At 38.1% G+C, this 23,173-nt stretch overlaps 2 protein-coding genes across 2 annotated transcripts in view; one reads left to right on the top strand and one right to left on the bottom strand.

Moving 5' to 3' along the window:
* IRAK1BP1 (interleukin 1 receptor associated kinase 1 binding protein 1) overlaps positions 1-8,647 on the top strand; it is a 38,553-nt gene extending 29,906 nt beyond the window's left edge. The window contains exons 3-4 of the mRNA XM_081250660.1: positions 7,683-7,813; positions 7,921-8,647. Of these exons, the coding sequence (XP_081106786.1) occupies positions 7,683-7,813; positions 7,921-8,191 (402 nt within the window). The 3' untranslated portion in view covers positions 8,192-8,647. The remainder of the gene's footprint in view (positions 1-7,682; positions 7,814-7,920) is intronic.
* An 8,227-nt stretch (positions 8,648-16,874) lies between these two features.
* Positions 16,875-22,020, bottom strand: LOC308626255 (uncharacterized protein; the record flags this gene model as incomplete). The annotated part of the gene is made up of 5 exons (XM_081251098.1): positions 16,875-17,148; positions 18,208-18,304; positions 21,284-21,337; positions 21,442-21,718; positions 21,878-22,020. The coding sequence occupies 4 exons, from the start codon at positions 22,018-22,020 to the stop codon at positions 18,251-18,253; spliced, it is 528 nt and encodes a 175-aa protein (XP_081107224.1). The 3' UTR covers positions 16,875-17,148; positions 18,208-18,250.
* Positions 22,021-23,173: the final 1,153 nt, after the last annotated feature.

Here is a 23,173-nt window from a genome sequence, read left to right as displayed (position 1 = left end):
AAAAGCTAGTTCTCTGAAAAGATCAATAAGATTGATAAGCTTCTGGCCAAACTAAAGGGGGAAAAAAAGAGAAAGAACAAATTACTAATATCAGAACTGAAAATGGAGACATCACTACAAATCCTATGGAAATGCATTACAAGATAAGAAAACTACAGACCAATCTCTCATGAATATAGAGGCAAAAATCTTCAACAAAATATTTCCTACATACCAGCAATAAACAAGTAGAATTTGAAATTAAAAACAATTTTCTATAGCACCCCAAAACATGAAATACTTGGGTGTATATCTAACAACATATATGTACAAGATTTATATGAGGAAAACTTTGACACTCTGATAAATTAGATCAAAGAAGAGCCAAATAAATGGAGAGATATTCCATGTTCATGGATAGAAAGACTCAATATGGTCAGGATGTCAGTTCTTCTGAACTAGATCTATAGATTTGATGCAGTCCCAACCAAACTCCCAGTAAGTTATTTTGGCGATATTGAAAAAAAAATGATTCAAGTTTAAATGGAGATGCAAAAGAACCAGAATAGTCAATACAGTATTGAAGGAGAAGAACAAAGTTGGAGAAATGACATTCCCTGACTTCAAGGCTTACTAAAAGGCTTCAGAAATCAAGATAGTGTAGTAGTGTTTGAAGAATAGACAAATAGATCAATGGAACAGAATAGAGAGCCAAGAAATAGACTCCTGTATAATCAACTGATTTTTGAGAAAGGAGCAAAGGCAGTACAATGGGGCACAATCATCTTTTCAACAATTGGTGCTGGAACAACTAGACATCCACATACAAAATAAAAAGTATCTAGATACAGACCTTGCACCCTTCAAAACATTAACTCAGAATGTATCATAGACCTAAAGGTAAAACACAAAACTATAAACATATGAGAAAACCTAGATGGCCTTGAGTATCACACTGACTTTGTAGATACAACACCAAAGGCATTGATCCATGAAAGAAATAATTGGTAATTGGTAAGCTGGACTTCATTACAGTTAAAAACTTCTGCTCTGTGAAAGACAATGTCAGGAGAATAATAAGAAAATTCACAGACTCAGAGAAAATATTTGCAAAACACACGTATTTTAAAGGACTGCTATCCAAAATACACAAAGAACTCTTAACCTCAACAGTAAGAAAAAAAATTAAAAATAAACCAAAGACCTTAACAGATGCCTCACTAAAAAAGATATATAGATGGTAAGTAAGCATATGAAAAGATGATCCACATCATATGTTATTAGGCAGATGCAAATTAAAACAAATGAAATGTCACTGCACACTTATTAGAATGGCCAAAATCTGGAATGCTGACAACACCAAATGCTGATGAGGTTGTGGAACAAGAGGAGCTCTCACTCATTCCTGGTGGGAATGCAAAACGGTGCAGTCATTTTGGGAGACAAAGTTTCCTATAAAACTAAACATATTCCTACCACATGATGCAGCAATCATGCTCCTTAGTATGTACCCAAAGGAGGTGAAAATATATGCTCACATAGAAATGTGCACATGGATATTTATAGCAGCTTTATTCATAATCGCAAAATTTGGAAGCAACAAAGATGTCCTTCAGTAGGTGAATGGATACATAAACTGGTACATCCAGAAAATGGAATATTATTCAGCACTAAAAATAAATAAGCTCTCAAGGCATGACAATAGGTATGAACCTTAAATGCCTATTACTAAGACAATCAGAAAAGGCTACAAACTGTATGATTCCAACTATATGACATTCTGGGAGAAGCAAAACTATGGAGACAGTAAAAGGATCAATGGTTGCCAGCAGTTAGGGGGAGGGTGGGATGAATAGGGGGTGCACAGAGGAATTTTAGGGCAGTGAGAGTATTCTGTATGAGACTATAATGATAGATGCATGTCAGCATACATTTGTACAAACCCAATGAATATAAAACACCAAGAATGAACTCTAATGTAAACTATGGACTTCTGGTCATTATGCTGTGTCAGTGTATTGGGTTGGCCAAAGGTGTTATGGAAAAACCTGAAAGAACTTTTTGGTCAACCCAGTAGGTACACATATTGTAACAAATGTACCACTCTGGTGGGGAATGTTGATTATGGTGAGGGGGGACTATGTGTGTGGGGGGTAGAAGGGTATATATGGAAAACCTCTGTTCTTTCCTGTCAGTTTTACTGTGTGCCTAAAACTTCTCTAAAAAAATAAAGTTTTAAAAAAACAGATCAATGTGTTATTTAAGGCCTGTGTTTCCTTATTCATTTTCAGTCTGGATGATCTGTCCATTGATGTAAGTGGGATTTTAAAGTCCCCTACAATTATTGTGTTACCATTGATTTCTCCTTTTATGTCTGTTAGTATTTGCCTTATATATATAGGTACTCCTATGTTGAGTGCATATATGTTTACTATTGTTATATCTTCTCTAACACATTAGTCCAAATGGACTTAATTGATATATACAGAGCATTCCAGCAGAAAGCAGCAAAATACACATTCTTTTCAAGTGCACATGGTTCCATGTGCACATTCTCCAGGATAAATCACATGCTAGGCCACAAAACAAGTCTCAGTAAATTTAAGAAAATTGAAATTATATCAGGCATCTTTTCTGACCACAATGCTATATGACTAGAAATCAACTATTTAGAAAAACTGCAAAAAACACAAACGTGGAGGCTAAACAATATGCTACTAAACAAGCAGTGGATCACCAAAGAAATCAAAGAGGAAGTCAAAATATACCTAGAGACAAATGAAAATGAAAACACGACAATCCAAAACTTATGGGACACAGCAAAAGCAGTTCTAAGAGGGAAGTTTACAGCAATACAAGCTTACCTCAGTAAACAAGAAAACTCTCAAGTAAACAACCTAACCTTACACCTAAAGCAAAAGAACTAACAAAACCCAAAGTTAGTAGAAGGAAAGAAATCATAAAGATCAGAGCAGGAATAAATGAAATAGAAATGAAGAAAACAATAGAAAAGATCAATAAAAGCCGGTTCTTTGAAAAAATAAACAAAATTGGTAAACCTTTAGCCACACTCATCAAGAAAAGAAAGGAGAGGGCCCAAATAAATAAAATCAGAAATGAAAAAGAAGTTACAACTGACACCACAGAAATACAAAGGATCATAAGAGACTACTATGAACAACTATATGCCAATAAAATGGACAACCTAGAAGAAATGGACAAATTCTTAGAAAGGCACAATCTCCCAAGACTGAACCAGGAAGAAATAGAAAATATAAACAGGCCAATTACAGTAACGAGATTGAATCGGTAATTTAAAAACTCACAACAAACAAAAGTCTAGGACCAGGTGGCTTCACAGGTGAATTCTACCAAACATTTAGAGAAGAGTTAACACCTGTCCTCTGAAACTATTCCAAAAAATTGCAGAGAGTGAACACTTCGGAACTCATTCTGTGAGGCTAGCATCACTCTGATACCAAAACCAGACAAAGATACCACACACAAAAAAAGAAAATTACAGGCCAATATCACTAATTAACATAAATTCAAAAATCCCCAACAAAATATTAGCAAACCGAATCCAACAGTACATCAAAAAGATCATATACCATGATCAAGTGGAATTTATCCCAGGGATGCAAGGATTTTTCAATATCTGCAAATCAATCCATGTGACACACCACATTAACAAATTGGAGAATAAAAACCACATGATCTTCTCAATAGGTGCAGGAAAAGCTTTTGATAAAATTCAACATCCATTTATAATAAAAACCCTCCAGAAAGCAGGCATAGAGGAAACATACCTCAACATGATAAAGGCCATATATGACAAACCCACCACTAACATCATTCTCAACAGTGAAAAGCTGAAAACATTTCCTCTAAGATCAGGAATAAGACAAGGATGTCCACTCTTGTCACTTTTATTCAACATAGTTTTGGAAGCCCTAGCCACAGCAATCAGAGAAGATAAAGAAATAAAAGGAATCCATGTTGGAAAGGAGGAAGTAAAACTGTCACTGTTTGCAGATGACATGATACTATACATAGAAAATCCTAAAGATACCATCAGAAAACTACTAGAGTTCATCAATTAATTTAGTAAAGTTGCAGGATACAAAATTAATACACAGAAATCTGTTGCATTTCTGTACACTAACAATGACGTATCAGAAAGGGGAACTAAGGAAACAGTCCTATTTACCATCTCATCAAAAAGAATAAAATACCTAGGAATAAATCTACCTAAGGAGGCAAAACACCTATACTCTGAAAACCATATGACAGTTATGAAACAAATTGAAGACAACACAAACAGATGGAAAGATATACCATGTTCTTGAATTGGAAGAATCAATATTGTGAAAATGACTGTAGTACCCAAGGCAATCTACAGATTAAGTGCAATCCCTATCAAAATACCAATGGCGTTTTTCACAGAACTAGAACAAATAATTTTAAAATTTATATGGAAACACAGAAGATCCCTAATAGCCAAAACAATCTTGAGAATGAGGAACAGAGCTGGAGGAATCATGCTCCCTGACTTCAGACTATACTACAAAGCTACAGTAATCAAAATAGTATGGTTCTGGCACAAAAACAGACACATCAATGGAACAGGATAGAGAGCCCAGAAGTAAACCCATGCACTTATAGTCAATTAATCTACAACAAAGGAGGCAAGAATATACAGTGGAAAAAAGACAGTCTCTTCAATCAGTGGTGCTGGGAAAACTGGCAGCTACATATAAAAGAATGAAATCAGAACATTCTCTAACACCATGTACAAAAATAAACTCAAAATTGATTAAACACCTAAATGTAGGACTGGATACCATAAAACTCCTAGAGGAAAACATAGGCAGAAAACTCTTTGACATAAATCACAGCAATATTTTTTGATCTGTCCCCTAAAGTAAAGAAAATAAAGGTAAAAATAAACAAATGAGACCGAATTAAACTTAAAAGCTTTTGCACAGCAAAGGTAACCATTGACAAAATGAAAAGACAACCTACTGAATGGGATAAAATATTTACAAATGATAAAAGATACATGCACCCCAGTGTTCATCCAGCATTATTTGTAACTGCCAAGATACGTAGGCAACCTAAGTGTCCATCAACAGATGAATGAATAAAGAAGCTATGGTATATATGTGTGTGTGTGTGTGTGTGTGTGTGTGTGTGTGTGTACAATGGAATACTACTGAGCCATAAAAAAGAATGAAATTTTGCCATTTGCAGCAACATGGATGGACTTGGAGGGCATTATGCTAAGTGAAATAAGTCAGACAAAGACAAATACTGTATATCACTTATATGTGAAGTCTAAAAAATATAAAAAACTAGTGAATAAAACAAGAAGCAGACTCACAGATATAGAGAACAAACTAATGGTTACCAGTGTTGGGGGGCAGGGGCAATATAGGAGTGGGAGAGTGGGAGGTACAGACTATTGGGTATAAGATAGGCTCAAGGACATAGAGTTACAACACGAGGAATAGAGCCAATATTTTGTAGTAACTGTACATGGAAAGTAGCCTTTTAAATTGTCCAAAAAATAAAAAATTAAATTAAAAAAATTAAGTGCAACTATTTAAAAAAAAACAGATCAGTGGCTTTCAGGGGCTGGGATGTAGGGAGCACAGGGTAATTTGAGGAAGTTGATGGGACTGATCATAATGGTGGCTACATGAGTAAATGCATCTGTCAAAATTCATAGAACGTATACTAAAAGGAGTGTATTTTGCTCTCTGTAAGTTATGCCTTAATAAACCTGACTTTAAAAAAAAATCAAAGGGGTGCATAAAGATATACCATGCTAAAATAACCAAAAGAAAGTTGTAGTGGCTATGATAATATCAGACAGAGTAGATTTCAAAGCAAAGAGTATTACCCAGATAAAGATGATTTTATAAGGATAAATGGGTCAATCGAGAATATAACAGTCTTAAACACTTATACATTTAATATTAAAGCTTCAAAACACTTGAGGGAAAAATGATAGAACTGAAATATTTGAAATTTAAATAACATACTTCTCAATAACCCATGAGTCAAAGGAGAAGTTAAAAGAGAAATTAAAAAGTGCATACATTTAAGGGAGAATTTATGCCATTTCTGTACAAACTTTTCCAGAAAATGAACAAGCTGGAATACTTTCCAACTCATTATTTGGAACCAGAAGATAACAAAACCGGGGGGTGGGGGGGAAGGGCGGGGGGACATTATAAGCAAAGAAAACTACAGACCAGTGTCCATCATAAACTTATGTGCAGAAATTATAAACAAAACTTTAGCAAATCAAATCCAGCGATATATAAAAAGGATAATATATAATGACCAAGTATGGTTCATCCCTGGAATGAAAGGTTGGTTCAACATTCAAAAACTGGTCAATCTAATTTATCATATTAACAAGAAAGAAACATATGATGATCTCAATAGATGAAGAAAAACATTTAACAAAGTCCAACATCCATTCCTAATAAAAATTCTCAGCAAACTAGAAATAGTAGGAAACTTCCTCAAAATGATGAAGGGAACCTATGAAAAGTCTACAGTTAACCATCATATTTATTGATGAAACACTGATTGCTTTGTGCCTAAGATCAGGAGCAAGACAAACGTATCCACTCTCACAACTTCTGGAAGTTCTGAGAAGTTCTAACCAGTGCAGTGAGGCATGAAAAAGAAATAAAAGGCATCCATACTGGAAAGTAAGAAGTAAAATTGTCCTTATTCATGGACAGCATGACCATCAATGTAGAAAATCTAATGGAATCTACAAAAAAACTATTAGAACTAATAAACATCAAAAGTATAAAATACCTAGGGATAAATCTGATCTTTTAACTGTGTATGCTGAAAACTACAAAATATTGCTAAGAGAAATTAAAGAAGACCTAAATAAATGAAGAAACATACCTTGTTCCTGATTTGGAAGACTCAGTGTCATTAAGGTATCAGGTCTTCCTTAATCTATATTTAGAGTCATTGCAATCCCACTCAAAATCCCAGTCAGCTTGAAAAAAAAAAAAAACTTGAAATTGACAAACTGATTATAAAAGACATTATTCACTTAATATTGAAACCAGATAGAACATCAGTTTTCCCTGGATAACATTTATGATTAAAGGCAACTGTTCTTCAGTGTATAAGATGACTCAGGAGGTTACCTCATCCCTCTCTTTTTCTTTGCTGCTTCCACATATTTAAAGGCAGAGGACATAGTGAAATAGATGAACTTCTGCATATAGATCTGAAAATAACTTTTGGAAGAAGAAACATACCTCAAATGACAGCAGTGAAGTATGAAGTAATTACCGCTAATCAGGAAGCTAACTAATGGCATAGATGACTAAAGAGTCATGAAACATTTATCAGGGTTAGAATTTAGCTGAATAATAAAGTTGAAGGGGAAACCCTCCAGTTCTCTTTCATAAAAAGTCTCTGATTTAAAGTGAAGTTTTAAATGTTCAAGTCAACATTAGATAAATTACAAAATTCATAAGCAAAAATAAATTTAATAATGAAACTTAGTTATAAGTACCAAGTAGGTCTTTCATATCTGTTACATACTATAAAATGACCTCATTGTAACCTGGCTTTACTTTTTTTAACTCACATTTAGAGAAAGATTTGAAATAATGCATCAGACATGAAAATAATTTCAATTGTCATTTCATTTACAGGTCTGCATTACATTTACTGAATTTGGAAAAATGCAAAATATTTGTAACTTTCTTGTTGAAAAGCTAGATAGCTCTGTTGTCATCAGCCAACCCCAGTTCTATCATACTCCCGGTTCTATTGAGAACCTTCGGTAAGTTAAGCACATCTTTAAATTAATTATCAACTAATTAAACAAAACTGTTCAGTGCTGCAGTTTGTTGAATGTCGTATTAATAATCTCTGCATTTAATTCCTAAGACGGCAAGCCTGTGTTGTTGCTGTAGAAAATGCATGGCGCAAAGCTCAAGAAGTCTGTAATCTTGTTGGCCAAACTCTGGGAAAACCTTTATTAATCAAAGAAGAAGAAATTAAAGAATGGGAAGGCCAAATAGATGATCACCAGTCATCCAGACTCTCAGGTTCGTTAACTGTACAACAAAAAATCAAAAGTGCAACAATACATGCTGCTTCCAAAGTATTTATAACTTTTGAAGTAAAGGGGAGAGAGAAGAAAAAAAAACATATCTGAAATTCTGACCAAAATATATTGTGTTTGTATCTTTTTGTCTATTTTTATACTTTTTATAATGTTTGCTTTTGTCCTGAATATATATATATTGTGTAGTATATAAAGTGTTTCTCCCCCAAGCCTGTCAATCCTTGAATATAGTTCCACAGAATACTTATGTTTACTTTCTGTTTTTGAAAACTTACTATGGGAAATACTCTTTGGAAATAAATGTGTTATATGTGCACACTTGCATAGTGACAGTTCATATAAGTGTATGTGTAAATAATTTTATATTCCTACTACAGGACAAAATATTGACACAGTTATTAACATGATTCTTAACATTCATAGAAAGAATGATGAGCAATACATAAATTTTGATAAAAGGGTAATGAGATATACTAAGAAAATATTTTGATGACAGAAATAAAAGATAATATATGGACCAGACTCTCTTCACTAGGGCTCCGTTGATTATACAAGCACTCTCCAGTACAAATATATATAATGCAATCCATATATGTAATTTAAAATTTCCTAGTAGATACGTTTTTTAAAAAGTAAAAAACAGTTGAAGCTAATTTTAATATTTTATTTAACCCAGTATATCCAAAATATTATCATTTCAGCATGTAATTATTCTTAAAATAATTAATGGATATTTTATATTCTTTTTTATACTGTTTTCAAAATCCAATGTGTATTTTATATTACAGCACATCTCAATTCAGATGCTAAATTTTCATCAGAAATACTTGATCTGTATTTAAGTTTCTTAAAATATAGGCGGAAAAAATAGATTCACACACCCAGTTGTTCCAGACATTCTTGAAAGATCTAGTAACCGGATCACGTGTCAGTTTTTAAATTAAAATTTTTTTTTTAATTTAAAATTCTGTTCCTTAGTTGCACTAGCCACATTTCAAGGACTCGAAAGCCATAAGTAGGTAATGGCTACTGTGTTGGACAGTGCAGGGCCATACACTGAGAAAGTACTGATCCTTAAGGCTATCTGAGCAAGTACATATCATTGCTATTGCATTATACACCATCTGCAGGTGTGTCTACATAAGCCAAGTCTGTTATGCAGCACAGGCTTTCCATTCCCTGCCATACAGCTAAGCCCTAGGGTTTTTCCTTTGACATAGCTTGACACTCATATACCAATGTTTCTTTCCTATAACGTATTCCAGTATGTAGTTTTCATCCCCACTCACTTTCTTAAGTGGCACTAAAATCGCTTAATCCATCTCTTCTGTAGTATCCTTGGTGGGAAGGGGTTTGGAAGCTAAGAAGAAAAATTTTAGAATCCAACACTGCTATTTTAAAATCCTGATTTTACTACTAGAATGTAAGCTCCTTTAGAATGGAGATCTTGTCTTTCTCATTCACAGCTGCATTCTCAGCCTTAGCGTAGTGACAGGGCGAACAGAGCCCTCAAATATCTGCTGAGCAAGGTACTGGTTATAGAAACTTGGCAAGGCACTTTAATTTCTTTAAGCTTCTGTTTCCTCACCAATGAAATGAGGCTAATAATACCTACCCTGCAGTGTTACTATAAGGATTAAAGTCGATAACTGTAAGACCACAAGAATAATGCCTAGCACATTAGCAGTTACTTGGTAAATGGTAGCCACTACACCAGCTGCATTCTTTGATTATTGTCAACCCAAGTAAAAGTTGGCTTTTCCAAATCTATCATTAAGATGAATTTTTAAATAGTCATATTAAAAATAAACTTATCAGAAAACCAGTTTAAGGTATGTTGAAGTTTTATTTCCAAAAGGAGTTAAATAAATTATATTTTAGCTTTTATTTATCCAGTTGGGTAGAAAAGTACAATTGAGTGTACATCAAGAAAAAAATTGTTCATACTCAATAAAATTTAATCATGGGGGCTGATTTTTCTTAGCCATGGCTTAGTTGTATCTTTGGTACCATCATATTTGGTAAAGAAGGTTTTCAACTTAGCAATAAATACCTAAAAACAAATTTTAAGTTAGCAAACACTTTTTAGAATTTACAGGCATTTTTAAAGATGTTGCCTCGGGCTTCCCTGGTGGTGCAGTGGTTGAGAGTCCGCCTGCCGATGCAGGGGACACGGGTTCGTGCCCCGGTCTGGGAGGATCCCACATGCCGTGGAGCAGCTGGGCCCGTGAGCCATGGCCGCTGAGCCTGCGCATCCGGAGCCTGTGCTCCGCAACGGGAGAGGCCACAACAGTGAGAGGCCCACATACCACAAAAAAAAAAAAAAGATGTTGCCTCAAAAAAAATCCTATAAAATGGACAGTCCTACAATTCTGTAGAGCATCTAAGAGAAGTAATCCTTCAAAGAGTGGACTGGTTTATGTATGACATCCTGTGTACTTTAAGACTAAGGGTATCCAATTTAGTTGTCAGTTAATGGCAAGTTAATTTCTGACACATGGCAGATACTGGAGTATCACAATGAATTACTTAGGGGACCTGTGCCACAAAGCCTGCTAGAATAAACTGATTATCCCGAACTTAATCCTGACAGAATTTCTTTCTTCTGAACCCCTTTTTAAAGAAAATCTTTCTAGAAAGCAAAAAATTGTAATTGTTGTCTTCTCAAAGAAAATTTCTTTCTAATTAGGATATTTGAAACAGACCCACTGTGTTCCAAGCTCCTTTTTAGGAGGAAATACTATTAAAATAAGGTTTCTGAATATTACTGATAAAATTTAGGCTTCCATTCAGCTACATACTAAAGATTACATTTTTTGTAGTAGTGATTTACCTTACTTATATCAGTATTCTTATTTGACAGTTAATTTGAGTTCAATGTAAATAAGACCTGGAAAAATATTTTTTAACTTAAGATTTTGTACCTCATATTCCATAAATATTGTTATGACCTCCTTGAAAATGTAGGTTTAGGAGATGCAAATTCTGTCAGACTTGTTGATGAGAATTTGATAATGAGGAATTCTTCTCACTGGCCTAAAAACAATAAAAACATGAATTATGAGGTCAAAAGTGGGAGTTAACATATTATTTACATTACAAAATTATGTGGAAGACAAATGTATTATTATTCATTCCAGAACAAAACTATATAAATTGGTTTAATCAAAATAACAGACATTTATTATTTTATTCATATTATATTTGCAGCCACATAGTTTCTCATAGCCATAAAATCTCCTGTGGCCTAAATCACTTTAACATGTTCAGTTACGTTCAAAGACTAGAATTAACAGTGGCTTACCCAAGTCAAACACTTCTCAGGGGGAGGTAATAGATACTTTTCAAGAGGAATTATTTGTACTATGTTATTAAAAAGAATAACATCCTTTTATAACCTGTTTAGCAGGGGGATATTCTGTTTCAGCCACTCTCTGGAGCTCTGGCTTCAGTGTCCCAACGAAAAGTACTCCCAAATAGCCGTGCCACTTATGGGTGCTCACCAGTCCCACCTCAGAATGAGCAAATGCTGGCTTTGGACTTCAAATGTAAGTTGGTACTGTTGTAACAGTGAAAAAACAAAACAGCTAATCAAAAACATATTATTTGCTACCCAGAGTTTGATTTATCAGGGTTTCATATGCTTGATACAATTAATAAGGCAAATAAGTGAACCAAAAACTAAAATCAGTTTCCACACTAAGAGATTAAAAGCCTAGGTGGCAGGAGAAAGTACTAATCTAAATGATCCTGAAACAAGGCAGTGATCCCTGAATTTTTAAAACATCCTCCAAATATCACCGTGCCATCTGGTGGCGGTGGGGGGGGGTGTCCATTATTTTAAATATAGAGATTCTGTCTTCCTCTGCTCCTACCCTTCTACAAACGATTTTGCACAAAAGACTCAAAAACAGGTAAATAGTTCCAATACTTCAAACAGAAAAAATTGCACTGATCACATTCATTACATCCTAATTTTTCATCAGTTTCTATACAAGACTATGAACTTCTCAAGGGTGGGTCTATGTCTTAAACATTTCTTTTCCTAGTACCTGGCTAATAAAAGGCTGAGAGGAGGAAAAGCTGGTTGTCAGTGATTCTGCTTTATTCCCAAATCAGAAGGATAGCATTTATAGCAGAGTACCTCAATGTTGGTACACATGGACGTGGGGAAGGGAAATGCAGGGCGCTGATTCCACAGTCAAGTACAAATATGATCTATAACAGGCTTTGAAAATTAATGGTAATGGAAACAAATTCAATTTAAACATCTATTAACAGTTTTAACTGAATTTATTAGATGCAGTTTTATAGCGGTTGCAGTCAGAATTTCAAAAGCAACTGTCCCTGAGAGTGTGTTATGGGCTGTGTTTTTGTTTTCAGTTGTTGTTTTAGGGTTTTTTTGGCTCTAGTTCACTGTTTTTATTTACATAACCACCTTTCTCCCAGACAAGCAACATTAGCAAAACTTAAGGCAAAGATGCCTTGTTGGTGACCATCCTGTTCAGTTTTCTTCTGCGGAGGGTCTTCTCAGTGGCCAGTTACCACATGGGGTTCATGCTGTGTTTGCACATTTTCTACTGGATCAGCTCTAAGTGCGGACCTTTGCCCTACCCTCCTGTTACCACTGAGAGTGATTATACTTCTGCCACACATTGCTCACCAACAGGCCATGACAGACTCTCAGGGAAAGTTGCTTTCTTTGAAATTCTGACTGCAACCGCTATAAAACTGCATCTAATAAATTCAGTTAACTTACAACTTCTAATAAACAGATGCTTAAATTGAATGTTTCCTTTACCATTAATTTTCCTTTCAAAAACCTATTTTAGAAGGTTATATTTGTACTTGATAGCAATAATGAATTTGTATCTCATACAAAAACAGTTTTTATGCTTTTTCTTTTTACCAAATCAGCCATGTTTATTGTAGTGGGATAGCGAAGGTGGGAGGGAGGGAGACGCAGGAGGGAAGAGATATGGGAACATGTGTATATGTATAACTGATTCACTTTGTTATAAAGCAGAAACTAACACACCATTGTAAAGCAATTATACTCCAATAAAGATGTTAAAAAAAAAAGAGTGAGTGTAATGATTCAGATAAATCAAGTCTAGCCCAAATAAGTAAATATCATCAAAAGAAAATTTTTCTTAGTTTATGCTAAACTAATAATGAAAGGTCTAAAATATTACATTCTGTATTGGAGTAGGAGGTGAGGTATAATTAACTTAAAGTTGAATGTCAATCAAATACAATAGAAAATTATTTTAATATAGCAAATGTTTCACTAGCTCAATACCTGCAAGGAAAGCATAGATTTCTTCTTCATTGTACCTATTCCTAAAATGATAAAGATGCAGTGATACAGACTGATGTGTTCTGCAAAGAATCCATTATGAATATGCAGCTGAAACCTTTGAAAATTTTGCAAACCACAGAGGTCGGCATATATTTGAGAAATGACTATATTTGTTTCATTCTGTAGGAATGTTGAGAATTCATAGCATCCCCAAATGTTACTACTCTTAAACGTTACATTCATTTAAAGTATTCAGGGACCTCCTTGGTGGTCCAGTGGCTAACACTCCACACTCCCAATGCAGGGGGCCTGGGTTCTATCCCTGGTCAGGGAACTAGATCCCATATGCCACAACTAAGAGTTCTCATGCTGCAACTAAAGATTCTGCATGCTGCAACTAAAGATCCTGCATACCGCAACTAAAAGATCCCACATGCCACAACTAAAAGATCACACATGCTGCAACTAAAGATCCTGCATGTCCAACTAAAATGATCATGCATGCTGCAACTAAAAGATCTCGCATGCTGCAATGAGGATCCCGCACGCGGCAACTAAGACCCAGTGCACCCAAATAAATAAACAAATAAAACGTATTTTAATAAATCAAATATTCAACTGTTCGTTTGAATAAGACATAGAGAATTGATGATCTCACATTAAATCCAACACTTTAGACAAGTTTATCTAAATGATCAGACGTTTCATTGTCCAATATTAACTAATCATTTTTCATATTATTTGGTGACAACTCTGGAAACATAACCCTGCGATAACCACACGACTGAATAACTATGAGAACACCTGCAGCTCTGAGACTTGGAGAGGTTCTAGCCCTCAGTCCACCACCGCAGCCCTGATGGCAGGGAGAGCAGAAACCCCAGCAGTGTCTATAGAGCCACCCAACTCCTGCTTCTCCATGTGTTCAGAAAGGGAATATGGGAGTTGAGAGAACAGTGAACTTCGTGGAAGATAGCGGTTGTCACATCACTCCCAGAAGTATATGCGGAGGCAGTTCCTTCAGGGCTTAGTTTGCAGTTTGCAGCCTGCTACCTGCCAGAGCCTATTACGATTAGAAAGAAACATGTAAAGTCTGAATATGAAGGATTTTTTAAAATCATGATCAGGAATGTGTGTAGTTGTAATGCTACACTTGCAAGCAACATCATTTAAGAAGAAGGGACAAAAGCTAAAATTAAAATGCTTGAAATTAATAAAACATATAAGACATCAAAGTTTTGTTTAGGTTTTTATCTTAAAAAAAAAAGAATTCTGAATACTCTTCTCCCCTTCCTACCCTGTCTCGCATACAAACTGCTACTTCCCATGAATGCTCTCTCTCCAGTCACACGTAGTCAAGATAAACAGCCCAAAATCTTGCACATAAGTGCCCTTCACTGAGTCTGCATATCGCAAATAAAGCCTGACATCTTTTCATTTTTGCCACGGAGAAGATGAATTATCACGGATGGTGAGGTTTTCATGACTTATTTGGGGAAAAGTGGATTATATGTTAAAAAAACTTCTATCAAGTCTTAATAACAGTTATATTAGGGTATAGTTTGCTACCTGCATCATAATTCTTTTTTCATACCCTGTCCAAAATATATCTTCTTTCCAGCCAAGCCTAAAATAATCCAGGACAAATGTTCAAATAAATGTCAAGTTACAATTATTTCTTACAGTTTTTCTTATTCTTTTTCATTAAAAAAAAATCAGTATTGAATCAGCATGAAAATGTCAAAAATAAATGACTTTTATTTTCAAGGTTTGAAATGAACTTTGGATAATCTTACACCTGTAGAATCCCTTAAACCATTCTGTTTGCTAGATGTCTGTGGTCAGTTATATCCCTGTGCCAATTACTATTTTTAGAACACTTCTTATTCTCAAGTGGCCTTGATGCTTTTAAATTCATGGTTTTACACTGTTACCTGAAAAATCTTATAAACATTTGTATATATAGATGTAGATATATAGATATATAAATTATCAAAATAAAAGGGACTACTCCTTTGCCACTTCCCCATTACTACTAACAGTATAGTTTTTTAAAAAAATGAGGGGCTTCCCTGGTGGTGCAGTGGTTAAGAATCCGCCTGCCAATGCAGGGGACACGGGTTCGAGCCCTGGTCCGGGAAGATCCCACATGCCGCAGAGCAACTGAGCCCGTGCGCCCACAACTACTGAGCCTGCACTCTAGCGCCCATGAGCCACAACTACTGAGCCTGCACGCTAGCGCCCATGAGCCACAACTACTGAGCCCAAGTGCCACAACTACTGAAGCCTGCGCGCCTAGAGCCCGTGCTCTGCAATAAGAGAAGCCACCCAATGAGAAGCCCACGCACTGCAACAAAGAGTAGCCCCCGCTCACTGCAACTAGAGAAAGCCCGCGCACAGCAACAAAGACCCAACGCAGCCAAAAATAAAAATAAATAAATTTATTTAAAAAATGAATCTGCCTCCTCTTTTTAAATAGAAAGTAATTATCCCTACTCTTAGCTCCCCGGCCTTTAAAATATTTATTCAGGAATAACATGGAATTAACAAGTTTTACATAGATTACTAGAAGCCTGGTGAACCTTCTAGATGGTCAGAAAAGACCATTCCTAACTTCCTTTATTTTATACACGATATCTTAGTTCAAAATATATTTTGGAAAGGGTATGTGCATATCAGGAGTCAGATTAGGCAAAATTTGAAAGCAGATTTATAAATGCTCCCACCTTGTCTTTAATAACCAGGGCTTCATGTGAGTCATCCATGCCTTCATTCTCTGGGATGACCATCTAAAACCATTCCAACAGTCAAAGCCTTAAAAAGAAATAAATAGAATGCTTTTAAAACAACAAATGACATAATGCATATTAATATATAGCAAATGACATTTCTTATCACCTAAGTCTAGCTATCATGTCTGAGAGAGGAACTTGTCTTTTATCCAGCCATGTTGAGTTTATCTGTGTAAAAGTTAGAGAAAATAGACCTCTTCCATGAAACAAGAGTATTAAAATACATAAAACACACACACACACACACACACACACACTCCATATCATGCCCAGTAAGTTTTCTGTTGTGTGAGAAATCAGGTGTCAGAACCATAGGTTATTTTATCTTAAGAATGTAATTTTTTAATCAGAAAAGTATAATCTAGCTACATAGTCTTTTTCTACAGTTTTATTACAGCTTCATTATTCATTAGAGCCAATTTCTCTTTTCCACAAAGGATATTTTTCTCATTTTGTACATGTTTAAAAGGAATATACATCAGACAAAATTTATTGTTTAGAAAAAAACTTTTATGAGCACACTATTTTTAAAAAGTGTAATATACCTTATGGGGCAATCAGTCACCTCTGGAATACTGTGGAGATTTTCACCCTGTAGGGTCAAAATTGAGCTAATAGTAAAAAGGAATTCTAAAGTCTTATATACCAATATTCAGCATTGATATGTGATTTTTTTTTTTTTTTTTTTTTTTTTTTTGGCGGTACGCGGGCCTCTCACTGTTGTGGCCTCTCCCGTTGTGCAGCACAGGCTCCGGACGCGCAGGCTCAGCAGCCATGGCTCACGGGCCCAGTCGCTCCGCGGCATGTGGGATCTTCCCGGACCGGGGCACGAACCCGCGTCCCCTGCATCGGCAGGCGGACTCTCAACCACTGCGCCACCAGAGAAGCCCCTGATATGTGATTTTATAATAATATTTTACTACAGTTCTCTGATGTCCCAAGAGTTCACAAAACTGCAAAAAAAAAAAAAAAAAAGGAAAAAGAAAGCAAAAGAAAACTCAGGGTAAAATCCAGATTTGGAGGGGCCAAAAAACTGACTGCAATCCCCACCTCAGCCCTCACTGATGTGACATACAGGATCTGTCTGAAATAGGGAGAGTAACTCAGTAATTTCTTTTCCCCAAAAGGTAAGGAGAGTATACACCAATAAAAAGCTGAGAGTAAGACATGTATGCTGGAATAAACTACCCTCGAGTATATGGAATGCTAAACATTCTTTTTTTTACTGAATAATCTGGTTTCTTTCCCAACTATATAGGGAAATGACACGTGAAAGAAAGTGGGCAAAGAACAGACTAAGATCATGTTTCCATTACCCTCATAGTCTTGCTTCATTTTCCTTGAGATAAAGCTAAAAAGTAAATACTTTTCAGAAGTTACACTTTGTCATCCAAGGTAACCACCTGACTTTATTTTTCTCCAAAATTGTTTTGAGCCCCCATTTGCCCATCCATGCTCAATCTAGTTTTCAAAAAAGATTTTAAGAAGAGTTCCTGTTTGTTCTTAAAGCTAATTGCAATTTTCAAGTATTCTTATCAATCAAATGTTATTGAAAAGTACTGTGCTAATCTCAATAAGTAGAGGTAGTGTTATAATTTATTGAGCCACCCTCCCAATCCCCCCCTCCAAGAAAAAGATAAGTAGGGAAGATTTAATTACAGAGCTTCCACTACAAAAGGAGAATGCGTATTGATCTTTATTCATTTTGGGTTTTTTTTTAATATTTACAGAAGGGTGACTATATCATTGTGTTAAGGGATTTCTATTCTTGGACTTTACTTTTCAACATTTTTGTGCACATGTTGTTTAATATCTTTTATTTGCCAAAAGCCACTACGTTGAGTAACCCATTTTCTGCTCCCACAATCCCAAAATATTATCTTAAATGATGTGTAAAGTTCTCCCCTGAAGGACAGTAGCTATTTTTTTTAAGGATGAAAGAAAATACAAGAATTACAGTATAGTACGACCCTTTGATTCCTTGAAGACTCTAAGCAGGACCATTAGCATACCTGAGTCAGTAGAGTTTCTAGTGGCGTTCAGCCTACAGAACCATCAGTACACCAACTTCAGGAATCTCCACAGTGAGAAGTCTGCCAAGATGCTTCTCTATGTAGTGTATCAGGCAAAAAGAAAAATATGTTCATTCACCTTCACTGTGCAAACTCCTTTAGCAAGATTTACATATGAAACACTAGAGGTTTTTTAATTACTACCTCTGAACTCAATAACTGACTACTTTTTATTTTGGGGTATTGGATTGAAAGCTAACTAGAAGCATTACCAAGTCATTAAGTTTCTTCCCAGCTACAACTACTCTTCTTAAAATGAATGATAAATAGCATAATTTATTTCCCCTAATTCAAGCACCGTCTTTCCACAAAACTTGGGTTCATTTAACAGGTTTTTTACATTTGTGAGCCCAGATAAAAGCTCACTTGATAAACTTGGTAAAAGTAGCTTAAAGAGAAATCTTAGACTGCAAGAAAAGCTTCCTTCAGTAGGAAAAGAATATCCTTTCTTAAGGGTAAATTGAAATTCCTAAGACCAATTTAATCCACAGTTAAAACAATAAAAGGTTAGAAGTTGGCACTGAGAATGTTTATTTTGTATATGTGTAGAACACACACATACAGAAAAAAAATATTGAGATAGCCTAATTTGGACTTTTTTGCTGAATTGGGCTATTCTCAGTCTGAGTTAGCTAGCACTTGTTGTTGATCAGTGTAATGCAGGTGCCTACATTACCACTGCAGTGTGTACATCTACCAGAAGAACTTCTGGATTTAGACACATCGTGGGGCAGAAACAATGTGCACTAAATTTTTAAGCTGCCATCTGCTGACTCTTCACCGACAGAGGTCTGACTGGTTTTTCTTCCTTTCAATTTCTTTCCCAGCATCAGGTTTGTTTCCTGATTTACATGCACTCTAGAGCTGGACCATAGAGGTCAACTCTGGGTCCGCTTTCTACCTAAACCCCAACTTCTTCTACAGCATCTTTGATGAGTGGTCATCCAGTCTTTGGTATTAGAGCATTGGTAGAAAATTATAAAGAATGATAGCATGAAGGCCAGTTTTGGGACGAGAGAGAAAATATGAAATGGGAAGAGGGAAAAGTGTATATTGAAGAGGAGGAAAACTACTGACTTAAGAAGGGAAAGCAGGCAAATAACCCCTGGCTGAGGGGTTGCACATCCCTGCAATGTAAAGATTCTAACCTAGCTTCTCGCAGCAAATCCACTGTGTGTATGTGTGTGTTTTGTTTTTGTTTTTGTTTTGTTTTTTTCTTTCTTTGCGTTACGCGGGCCTCTCACTGTTGTGGCCTCTCCCGTTGTGGAGCACAGGCTCCGGACGCGCAGGCTCAGCGGCCATGGCTCACGGGCCCAGCCGCTCCGCAGCATGTGGGATCCTCCCAGACCGGGGCACGAACCCGTGTCCCCTGCATCGGCAGGCAGACTCTCAACCACTGCGCCACCTGGGAAGCCCCTGTTTTTGTTTTTATTTACTCGGCTGCATTGGGTCTTAGTTGTGACGCTCAGGCTCTAAAGCGCGCGGGCTTAGTTGCCCCTTGGCATATGGGATCTTAGGTCCCCGACCAGAGGTTGAACCCGTGTCCCCTACATTGGAAGGCGGATTCTTAACCACTGGACCACCAGGGAAGTCCCACATGTGTATGTTTTTAAAGTACATCAAGGATGCCGCTGAATGAGCTTTGTCTCTGTATGCTCTTTTCCACTTTCTGATTCCAAGCCAAAATGCTGGGCTTTTAAAGGCATACAAAATGCCGAGGAATTCCACAACTCTAAGTCCAGACATCACTGGTGAGTCCATTTCACCCTCTAGGAAAAGGTCCTTAAAAAACTAATAATTTACTTCAGTAACAGCAGAAAGTGGTCCAGAGGCTGAGATGAAGTCCAGATGGAGGGGAACTTAGGAATTACTTAAGATATATTAACCAATTATTTGGAGCTTATTTGGATCCTGATTCAAACAAACTAAACAAAACTATAGCAGGAGACATTTGGAAATTTAAATACTGACCAGATGTTTGATGTTATTTCTATGTGTTTGCTCTTTTTCATAATATGGTTGTTTAAAATGGCATCTTTCCATTACTGCATCCTGTTTCCAGTAACAACACAAGAAAAGAGAACGAAAAGAATGAGAAGGCTTGGGTGGGTCACAAAGGATGGACATGCAGAGTCTGAAAGGCAGGCTGAAAAGCCAGGTGCCCCAACCTTGACATTTATCCAAGTGATACTAAGGATGGGCCTGAGGAGTTTCTCAGGAGAGGGGTTGCTAGACCACAATGCGAGAAACTGGAGTTGCTAGTTAGGATGCAGGGCAGGATCTGTGAGAGGGGATGAGGGCATGCTTGGGGATGGGGGGCTTTCTGATCACGTGACAAGGGGAATGAGAAGAGGATACTGCTTTCTCTCTGCATACAAAAGTGACAGATCAATTAAAATGATCTTCACTTATTCGTTGAGATAACTTCATTATCTTAATCACTAGCTGCTGCAAATAAGTGAATGTGAGTAATATAAAAGATTTTCATTAAAAAGTGTTGAGGGCTTCCCTGGGGGCGCAGTGGTTGGGAGTCCGCCTGCCGATGCAGGGGACGCGGGTGCGTGCCCAGGTCCGGGAAGATCCCACATGCCGCGGAGGTGCTGGGCCCGTGAGCCACGGCCGCTGAGCCTGCGCGGCCGAGCCTGTGCTCTGCAACGGGAGAGGCCACAACAGAGAGAGGCCCGCGTACCGCAAAAAAAAAAAAAAAAAAAAAAGTGTTGCAAACTAAGGTACAATGGTGTGTTGAATCAGAAAACAGAATCTTTTGAGATAAATAAAAATAAACAAAAGAATTACATTATGAACAGATTATTAAGAATATATTGAAAGGCAACTGTGTGCCTACCACACTCCTGGGCATTATGGAACATTCTAGAGAAATACAAATCCCAGAATTTAGCTCATGAATCAGCATCAGAACATAATCGCCTGAGTAAACTATTCATGTAAAGTAGTTAGTTTGATGACAACATTTGACAGAAAAAAAAAATCCACTTCTGGTAAAATCAATAGTTACCGTTTGAAGAATCATAAATAGGGGTAGACAGGTTGTGTAACAGCTCCAAGACACCTAAAGAACGTGAAGAATAGGTCACAGCAAAGGAGGAAACATGACATCAAACAAAAGAGAGAGAAAGATGCAGACGACAAAGGACAAACCAAACCAAAACTAACCTCGACAAACACTTGCCCTTCCCCAGGTCCAAAAAAGAGCAATAAATTATACACGTCGCCTTCTTCCTCGCCCCCAAAACACCTAAAATGACGCAAGGCGAAGGAGAAGGAGCCGCCCTCGCCCTGGTTCCGCCTCAATCCGGTTACCGTCAAGCAGTCTCGGAGCGGAGGCCCCGGCCCCGCCCGCGCTCCGTCCCGGGCGTCCCCGCGCTGCGACGCGGGCTCTCCATCCACACGCAGCGGCGCGGGCTCTCCATCCACACGCAGCGGCGCGGGCCTGTCCCCCGGGGAAGCCGGGATCCCGGCCGGCGTGCCGGGCGAGCCCCTCCCGGGCTGGGATCAGCCCCCGGGGCGACGCGCTCCGCCCCCGCGGTCGGCTCCCCGGGCGGGCGCTCGGTGGGCAGGGCTGCTGGGGGCGCGCTGCGCTGGGACCCACCGCTCCGCCCGGTCGTTCGCTCTCCCAGGCGCCGCGCCTGGAGGCCTCCGGCGTTTCAGACTCACCGGCCCTCGGCGGGATCTGCCCTGGTCCACCCACAGCCCCCGTCTCGTGCTGGGACCCCCAGCCCTAGGCCGTGCCATTTCCCTGCTTTGCCCACTGTTCGCGCAAAAGGTCAGGATGGCCTTCGTGTCCTCCGCATCCTTCACCCTCCTAACGCCGGCAAGGGCCGTGGTTTTTACCTCTTTTTCGCCCTTTCTTCTCAGGCCTTTTACTCCGTTTCTACTGCAGCTGCCTGAGCCCAGGCCACCGTCCCTACTGATCACCCTCCTCTGGCTTCAAATCACCGCAAATCCACGCCAGGATGCAGTGACCGAACGTAAACGCGACTCTGATCGCCTTCTTCCCAGCTTAAAACCTTTTGGGGGCTCCTGGTGGCCAGCAGCATTAGAGGCCACCCCCCTTGCGCGGTTTCAAGGCCCCTCAAGATCTGACCCCTGTGCTCTCCTCAATCTCATCCCTCCTCCTCCTGGCGCACTCCAGAAGAATTCCACAGACTCCCTTCTCTGCGATGTTCCCCACCCCCAATGCCTACCAGGCTTGTCTGGCTAATTTACTCACCTTTGTGTTAAAAAGTCGCCTCTGACATCACATCCTCCAGGACTGCCATCCCAGCCAGCAGAGTGAGATGACCCTCAGAGCACCTGCATGTTTCTCTCCATGGTAGCAGACATCACTACTCCAGCTACGTAGTTACCGGTTTTCCCCACCCCACTCCCAGCAGTTCATCACCTGCTACTTTGTATCAGGCACAGGGCTAAGCAGGTGTTACGAATTATTTAATACTTACAACCACCCTATGAAGTAGCTTCTGTTATTCCCATCGTACACATGCAGCATAGGCTAAGAGCTTAAGAAATGTGTCTCATCTCTCATGGCCAGGACGCAGGGGGCTCAGGCATCCATATTTTTTAAACTTACACTCCCGGTGATGCCCGTATGCAGCCATGATTGAGAATCACTGTGTGGCCTGTGAGGTCTTTTAGGACAAGGGGGCCATCCATGCTTCTGGACCTAGCACAGTGACTGAGACGCAGTAGGTGTCTGTGGAATGAATGGAGGGTTTATTTGATCCTCGGCACCAGTCTAGAAGGCAGGCCCGTTCAGAAATCATAACTGCCTTGTTTTTAGATGTGCAAAGAGATCCAGAAAGTCGAGTGACTTTACAGTTCATAAATGGCAGTGCATGTTCCAGACTAGGAACATCTGACTCCCCTGGGCTCTTTTCACCATCGT

Source organism: Mesoplodon bidens (assembly GCF_964165515.1).
Source record: "Mesoplodon bidens genome assembly, chromosome: 12".
Classification (NCBI taxonomy): domain Eukaryota; kingdom Metazoa; phylum Chordata; class Mammalia; order Artiodactyla; family Ziphiidae; genus Mesoplodon; species Mesoplodon bidens.
Note: the sequence above shows the minus strand (reverse complement) of the source record. Positions and strands in the feature narration are given on the sequence as shown.